The sequence below is a fragment of the Eretmochelys imbricata genome, chromosome 7 (assembly GCF_965152235.1).
Source record: "Eretmochelys imbricata isolate rEreImb1 chromosome 7, rEreImb1.hap1, whole genome shotgun sequence".
Classification (NCBI taxonomy): Eukaryota; Metazoa; Chordata; order Testudines; family Cheloniidae; genus Eretmochelys; species Eretmochelys imbricata.
In genome coordinates this window covers 30,005,503-30,013,628 of record NC_135578.1, presented here as the reverse complement: position 1 = coordinate 30,013,628, position 8,126 = coordinate 30,005,503, and the positions used below count along the sequence as shown (strand labels likewise).

General features: G+C 61.0%; 1 protein-coding gene across 2 annotated transcripts; it reads right to left on the bottom strand.

The window, feature by feature from the left end:
- Positions 1-3,078: 3,078 nt before the first annotated feature.
- PELI3 (pellino E3 ubiquitin protein ligase family member 3) lies at positions 3,079-7,358 on the bottom strand. 2 transcript variants are annotated; one of them, XM_077822205.1, is made up of 6 exons: positions 7,207-7,358; positions 6,312-6,441; positions 5,896-5,997; positions 5,141-5,338; positions 4,284-4,472; positions 3,079-3,645 (listed from the first exon to the last, which is right to left on the bottom strand). In XM_077822205.1, exons 1-6 carry the CDS (start codon positions 7,356-7,358, stop codon positions 3,079-3,081), a joined length of 1,338 nt encoding a protein of 445 aa, XP_077678331.1. The 2 variants fall into 2 exon arrangements, with proteins under 2 accessions (XP_077678331.1, XP_077678332.1); XM_077822206.1 differs by having other exon boundaries at positions 6,312-6,335; positions 7,218-7,358.
- Between the last annotated feature and the right edge of the window lie 768 nt (positions 7,359-8,126).

Genomic DNA, 8,126 nt, shown 5'->3' with positions numbered 1-8,126 from the left:
GAAGTGCGGGGGAGGGAGCTGCACCCTGGGATATGGAATCTGTGCATGAGTCCACCACCACTCCAGTGGGAGAGGGACGGGAACTCCAGCTGTCCCCTCCCCACCTCGGGCCTCTGCCACAAATCCCAAGAGGAGGGGGCTGTGCCATGTCCCTGGGGAAGTAGGGATCCTGCATGGCCACCGCAATGTTGCAAAGACCCCTCAGAGGTGCTGCTGCTGCTCCCCAGCCAGGATTCAAACAGGTCTCTCCTCACAGTCCAAAGCCCCCAACTTCCACCACAGCTTACAAATTTACTTGTAGACACGGGTCAGCTTCCCCCTCCCATTACTCCTGGAGATGCACTGCCCCCATCCCAAGGGACAGCCCTGGGGCGGGCTTTGGGCCCAGGGGCAGGTGGCCATTCAGTCCTCAGCTTCTCTATTGGGCTGCCCATAAAGGACAGGGTCCTGCCCACCTGAACCAGCCAGTTCCCCACCCTGGGGCCAGACTGAAGCCGGTACCCCCTTGAGGGGCAAGCTCCCGTGTCCCATTCCCGGACAAATCTGGTGCTCCAGTTTACTTCACTAAAGGGTCACACAGGTCATTGCTCAGGGAGGCTGAGCGCTGTGTTATCCAGCTTTTAAAATGTAAATAGAGACCTGGCTGGGGGATCTGGGTGGAATGGGGTGCGGGGCTGACCATAGTGGGGTTGAGGGTATGGCCTTGCTTTGCATGCCCAATAATCAGAATCCCAGACATGGCTCTTTGGGGCTGGGACTGTCTCTCACCCTGTGTCTGGGCAGCTCCCAGCGTGAGGATGCCCTTATCTCTGCTGGGGTCTGTGCAGTATGGTGGGGTCCCTGATCTCAGTCTGGGTCTGCACAGCACCCGGCCCGTTGGGGCCCCGATCTCGGTCGGGGTCTGCGCAGCACCCGGCCCGTCGGGGCCCCGATCTCAGTCGGGGTCTGCGCAGCACCCGGCCCGTCGGGGCCCCGATCTCAGTCGGGGTCTGCGCAGCACCCGGCCCGTCGGGGCCCCGATCTCAGTCGGGGTCTGCGCAGCACCCAGCATGACAAGGCCCCGGTCTCAGTCAGGGTCTGCGCAGCACCCGGCCCCACGGGGCCCTGATCTCTGTCGGGGTCTGCGCAGCACCCGGCCCGTCGGGGCCCAGATCTCGGTCGGGGTCTGCACAGCACCCGGCCCGTCGGGGCCCCGATCTCGGTCGGGGTCTGCGCAGCACCCGGCCCGTCGGGGCCCCGATCTCAGTCGGGGTCTGCGCAGCACCCGGCCCGTCGGGGCCCCGATCTCAGTCGGGGTCTGCGCAGCACCCGGCCCGTCGGGGCCCCGATCTCGGTCGGGGTCTGCGCAGCACCCGGCCCGTCGGGGCCCCGATCTCGGTCAGGGTCTGCGCAGCACCCGGCCCGTCGGGGCCCCGATCTCGGTCGGGGTCTGCGCAGCACCCAGCATGACAAGGCCCCGGTCTCAGTCAGGGTCTGCGCAGCACCCGGCCCCATGGGGCCCTGATCTCTGTCGGGGTCTGCGCAGCACCCGGCCCGTTGGGGCCCCGATCTCGGTCGGGGTCTGCGCAGTACCCAGCATGACGGGGCTGGTTTGAGCCTCTAGCTGTCAGAGAATAAATGGGAAGTGCTCCCTAATAAATGGATAACGCACCCCCCTTCCCTCCCCCGAAGCATCTCAGGGACTGAGCCCAAGATCCCTGCAGGTACAAGCAGCTTCCTGTGTCTGAGCTAAAGGAGCGGCTATGGCCGCTCCAAGGCTACAGGACACTCACAAACCTCTTGATGGCTCTGACCACTAGGAGGAGCCGGAGAGCCACACACAGGGTTCGCGTGGGTCACACCAGTGACAGCAGGAGTCAGTTGTCCCCAAGAACCTCTTATTCCATATCTCCCGCTCCATAGATTTCAAGGCCAGAAGCAACTGCTCTGACCCCTGCATCACCCAGCCTGGCAATGCCCCCCAGCCCCCAAGTGATGGAGAGTCAGCTCTTCCCCCTCCGCCCCTCCATTCCAGGCCAAACGTGACTAGGGCCCTGGAGTCTGGCTCAGCCTTTGTCTGTGGGATGGAGGAACCCGCTGCTCCCAGAAGGGGAGGGGCAGAGTGACTGGGATTGAGCCCCTTTGGGATCCTCCTTCAGAGGAGCTCTTCCAAGGGGCTCCCTGAGTCTTGGGGTATCCAGACTGGCCTTGTTCTCATGGCTCCTCTCTGACCCGCCATGACCCACAACTGGATGCAGTCTCCTCACTGCAGTATGTAGAGGGGACCTCCCTCTCCCCACTGGTTATACACCCAGGGCTGCCTTAGTCCTCAGCCCGTGTCCTGCAGCGAGCACCCGGCCAGCTGGTTTCCTCCAGGACTCCTGGGTCCTTGCTAGGACAGCTGCATCTAGTCGGCTGCCCATGTGAGCCACGTTCGCTAGCAGGAGCTGGGCTGACACCACTGCCCCAGTCTGTGTCTCAGGACCCTTGGGCACTAGACTTAGGGACCCTGAGGAGCTGAGTCACCTGTTCCTGGCGCCAGTCACTGCCCCCATTTCTCCTCACCTGTGGGACTTCCTGCAGCAGGGGGCACTGGCTGGGATAACAGCCTGCAGGGGGCACACCCTGGCCCATGCTGGGGCTGGGATGGATACTGGGCTGGATGGGGGGAGACGGGAACGTGCACAGAAGGAAAGGGCAGTTGCGTCCATATGTCCATCTGGGGGCAGGCAGTAACAGACACACGGACACGCCCCAGTTTAGTCTTTGTAGATAGCTTCCCCCCCAGGTTTTTTGCTATTTTATTGGTCACTCATACTCAGTCCATGGGCACCCCCGCGCTCCTGCCTCACCTACCACTCTGTCCACAGAGCCATGCCATATCCCCCAGCTCAGGCCACAGGCTTCACCCCACCACACGCAAACGCACACTTCGGCCACAGGCTCCTCCTCCATTTACACTCCTGCCTGGCCCCCCATTCAGTCCACGGCCTCTGCCAGGTACCCCAGGCTCAGTCCATGGGCCCTGCCCCTGCTGAGTCCCCGGGCCCTGCCCCACCCCATCTGCTCAGTCCATGTCCCCCTGCTGAGTCCCCGGGCTCAGTCCATGGGGCCCTGGAAGATAAGGCGCACAAATCCCCGCTCGCCTGTGAGCCAGGTGCCACAGAAGGGGCAGGCGGCATGGAAGGCATGGGTGCCGTGGGGCAGCGGGATCTGGGCCCAGTACTGCACAGTCTTCTGGGAACAGACGTGGCCGCAGGGGCAGAAGGCGTGGGTGGGCCGGCCTGTGTCCAGGTACAACCCAGCCTCGCAGCCCAGCCAGAGCGGCACGTAGGGTCCGGCTCGGCGGCACATGGGGCACTCCCGCTCCAGCCCCCCCTTCTCCTTGCGGAAGCCCCAGTTGTGGTAGCCGTGGACGTGGCCGCAGTTGACGTAGACCCAGGGCTGCTGTTTGTCCACCACGCCACGCTGGGCCAGGCTGGGGAAGGCCAGCGTGTTGAAGCCCACAGGGCACTGGGGGCGGGCGGCATTCGTCTCCTGGCGCAGCGCCTCCAGCTGCTTGAGGGTGGGAGTCAGCAGCAGCCCCGCCGTGGTCCGCCACAGCAGCGTGGCCCCGCACAGGTCGATGAGCGAGCCGTCCTGCAGCACGTTGGACTCGCTCTGCACCTGCAGGACATGGGAGTTGGAGGCGGGGAGCTGGGCGTGTCAGAGCATCAGTTCCAAGGGAGGGGGGTTGGGGCTGGGGAGGGGAAAGGGGGAAGTCAGGCTGGAGAGGACGGACCAAGGGAGGGAGATATGTGCTCCAGACAGGTGTGGGAAGGGGTCAAGTTGGAGGGGCGTTGGGGGAAGGATCACCAGACTGGGAGTGTGTGGGGGAGAGGGCTCAGGCTAGGGGCCAGGGGGCATGACACATGGGGCTGGGAGGATTGCTCCTGAGAGGGCAAGAGCACCAGGCCAAAGGGCTGGGGGTTTGTTCCAAACCAGGGGCACCCCTCTGGGCACTGAGTCCTTTCTGGATTGGCAGGGGGGAGGTTCCCCCTATGACCACCATGGGGGCCAGGCCTCCCTGCTGCCAGACCTATAGTCATGTCCCTGTAACCCCCTAGCTGGGTGTGGGGGCACCCCCTGGGCAGGAGGAACCCCCTGGAGGGGTGGACCAGGAGCCCTCCTATGGCAGTGAACAGGGCCCCCCAGGAGGGTATTGGGGGCCCCACGTACCAGCTTGCCACGGTACAGGTTGGAGCTCCCTGGGGCAGTGCAGGGAATGGGGGACCCCCAGGAGGGATGACGTGGGCCCCACGTACCAGTTTGCCCCGCTGCTGTGCGGAACGACTGTCGCGCAGGGCATACACATTGCCGCACACTGAGATCTCGCGCCACACGCCAGGTGCCGAGTCCTCACTGAAGCCCCCTGTGGGGTGCATCACCAGCACCCCATTGGTCGTCAACCCATCCATCAGCCCGTCCGGCGTCCTCCACTTGGCTGCCCTCTCCTGCCAATGAGAGCAGTCAGGGGTCATGGCAATGCATGGGCGGGGGAGTGGGGGAGGGCTCCTTACAGCTCCTCCCCTGAATCCCTGCATCTGGACCCAGCTCCTTGTTCAGTCCCCAAGAGGGACATCTGCCCCATCCTCCTCCATGCCCAACACACGCACCCAGCACCCTCCAGGACCCAGAGGGTCCCAGTACCTTCACGAGGGCCCAGTCACCCTGCTACCCATGGGTCCCAACCCCCTGCATTATTCCCAGTGATCCAGGGCAAAGGTGCCCCTTACAGTTCATTCCCCAGGGCTTGAAACTTGCTGTCCCCCATGCTTGGACTCCCACCACACCCAGGAGAAGATCCCCAGATCCCTCAGCCACAGGGCACCAGCCTGTACCAGAACCCAGCCCAGTGATGACCCATGGCTCCTGCTCCCCCTCCAGGATTCCCTTTGGGTTCACAACCACTGAGGGCAGGGACCTCAGGCACCCGCTTCCCTGAACAAGTGTCCCAAGGACCAGCTGCCCTGGGGTTGGATTGAAGCATGACCTAGAGGGAAAGGCCCTGTGTCCCATTCCCTGACCCCTGAGCCAGGCAGTGCCCCTGGTCTGGGGCCGGATTGCAGCCAGCACCCCTGAGAGGGGAGGTCCCCTCTCGGCACTGTCAGGACTCACTCACTCCAAGGAAGATGTTGCGCGAGGAGTCGAAGCCTGCGGCGTAGATCCGGGCGGTGTAGGGAGGGCTGCGCTCACAAATGATGCGGCAGGCATAGCGGGAGATGGTGCTTTGGGCCGACTGCCCCTCACTGGCGCAGCTGCCCCCAGGCGCCGTGTCCGTCACCACAAAGTCAATCATGTTCTCCGTGGAGCGGCCAATCTGTACAGACACTAGTTCTGAGTGACCAGCTTCCTCCTGCCCCCTCCAAGCTGAGAGGCAGCTACCTTCTGGGGTGGGATGTGGGGGCTGTTTATACAGGGATCCCTCAGGCAATACTGACATGCAGACACCTCTGGAGTAGGGTGTGGGGGCTGTTTATACAGAGATCCCTCACCCACACTGAGATGCAGCCACCTCTGGGGTGGGGCATGGGGGCTGCACAGCAATAATGGCCAACAGTCTAGGACAGGATGTGAGTGAGAACTGCAGATGGAGGCTTCGTGGAGGCAAAATGGGATCCATAGAGTCAGTGTCTGGCTCAAAAGGGCCAGACAAGGGCTCTGATGGGCACAAAGGGGAGGCTCTAGCCAAGCCTTGACTCCCAGCCTGTACTGCCTGCTGTTCCCACAAGGGGGCACCCTGACCCCCAGCCTGTGTCAAGCAGTGGTGGAAGGGGCAGTGGCTGAGCTAAGATGTCATGGGCAACTGGCCATTGTGTGTGTGGGGGATGGGGGGGTGGAATCCACAGTGCATTGTGGGTAGCTGCGGTGCGGTACCTGGAACATGTCGGTATCACAGTCATGCGTATATTCCACAATCACCGAGTGGCTGCGGGACAGCGTATAGGAGATGCTGTGCTGGCCCTTGTTACTGAGTGCCTGGGAGAGCAGAGAGCATGACCTGAGCCAGATGGCCCCAGCACCACCCCCATACCCACTCCCTGTCCCCACAAGCCAGATCAGATCTGGCGCCCCCAGAGGGGAAAGGGCCCATATCCCATTCCTTCTCTCCCTTCCCCCCACCCCCGAGGCAGCCAGTACCCCCCGCCCTGGGGCCGGATCAGAGCTGGCGCCCCCCAGTGCTGTGTCTTTATGCCGTATCTCCCCTTGGTGGTCAAAGCAGGCAGCAGCACTGCCTGGGAGCCTGCTGGAAGCCATGGCCATGGGGCAGTGGTTGCAGGGGCATGGCTCACCTTGGACACAAGGGGGGTGGAGATGTGGTGTATCACATCCGGCTTCACCCCATTGGCCTTCGGCCTCTTGAAGAGTGCGATGCGGCTGCGGCGTCGGCCCTTGTCCCCACTGGCCAGGGAGCCATTGTATCTGTGGGGTGGGGGGGAGGTTAGTCCCATACAGACACTGTTCCGCCCCGGCAGCACCCTCCCCTCCTGAGCCAGCACAAGACCCAGCCCCCACCCTGCCAGACACTCGACTCTGGGCTCAGGATGGCAACACAAGCAAGAAAAACCAGGTGTCATGGCAGTGCCAAATCCCTCTCCCGGGGCCAGCACAGCAACACCAATGAGCAAAGAATTCTGGGATAGCCGGGAGTGGGTCTGGGAGCCCAGCCCTGCCTACTCCCCGACTGGCACCTTAGCAGCATACAAAGGGTTAAACAGTGCTTCTAAGGAAGGCAGCAGTCCCAGCATCACCAAGCACACATGGTGCTGGGTGTTGGCACAGACACAGTGAGGGAGAGTCTCTGCCCCAAAGAGTTCACAGTCTGAATAGCCAAGGAGTGGGAGGGAAACTGAGGCTCCAAAAGGGGATGGGACTTGCTGAAGGTCAGTGGCAGACCTGGGAATAGAACTCAGGTACCCTGAGTCCTGTCCAGGCAAGGTGCCCACTGCAGCTGGATCTGTGTTACCAGGGAGGGCTCTTGTTCGCCTCATCCCTCCCTAATAAACCAGCCCCAGCATCCCCAAGAAACCCTACAATAACAAACCAGTGTGCACACCGAGCATCCTGGAGATGCTTCAACAAGCTGGCCTTCACAGCCCCAATGCTCCTAGAGACTCTAGACTAACAAACCAACCTGCATATCCCCAGGGCTCCCCCCATCAGACCTCGTCCCTAGTCCCCACTCACCCCAGCACAATGAGCTCTCCATACTTCACAGCCTCTTTGTTCAGCAGGGAGCCCTCTCCAGCAGAGGGGAAGATCCGGGAGCCCTTGGGGCAGGATCGCCGCAGGTCCAGAGACTGGGAGCTGACGGCCTCGGGGCTGCCCTCCAGCACCATCCTACAAAAAGAGAAGAGGGGGTGAAAGGGAAATTAATGCAACCCGGGGCTTAGATCCCATCTCTCTATCTATACTTCTGTTCATCCATCCCCCTTTACCCCCATCTAATTGTTGTTCCAATTGTTAATTACCTTCACTGTTAAAAATCTGCAAAAAGAAAAGGAGTACTTGTGGCACCTTAGAGACTAACCAATTTATTTGAGCATAAGCTTTCGTGAGCTACAGCTCACTTCATCAGATGCCTTTTCTTTTTGCGAATACAGACTAAGATGGCTGTTACTCTGAAACCTGTTAAAAATCTGCACTTTATTTCTGTTCTGAATTTGTCTAGCTTCAACTTCCAGCCCTTGGTTCTTGTTAGATTTTTGGCTGCTAGGCTGAAGAGCTCTCTATTATCACATTGCTGTTCCCCACCTAGGTACTTCTAGACTGGGGTCAAGTCACCCCTTAACCTTCTCTTTGTTAAGCGAAACAGATTCAGCTTCTGGAGCTGCTCACTATGAGGCATGTTTTCCAGCCCTTTATTCCTTCTGGTGGCTCTTCTCTGAGCCCTCTCCAATTTATCAGCATCCCTCTTGCATTGTGGGCACCAGAACTGGCCGCAGGATTCCAGCAGCAGCCACACCAGCGCCACACCCGGAGGCAACAGAACCTCCCTTCTCCTATTTCACACTGCCCTGTTTACACATCCCAGGATCACCTTAGCTCTTTTGAACACAGCGTTGCACTGGGAGCTCATGTTCAGCTGATTATCAGCTGTATTTGGA

Excerpts from the sequence above, each read along its gene's own strand:
- PELI3 (XM_077822205.1), bottom strand. The coding sequence starts at position 7,358 with ATGGTGCTGGAGGGCAGCCCCGAGGCCGTCAGCTCCCAGTCTCTGGAC. Across the intron at positions 5,998-6,311 it reads CCACCCCCCTTGTGTCCAAG|GCACTCAGTAACAAGGGCCA; the intron begins GTGAGCCATGCC and ends CTGCTCTCCCAG. Across the intron at positions 3,646-4,283 it reads CACAGCAGCGGGGCAAACTG|GTGCAGAGCGAGTCCAACGT; the intron begins GTACGTGGGGCC and ends CATGTCCTGCAG.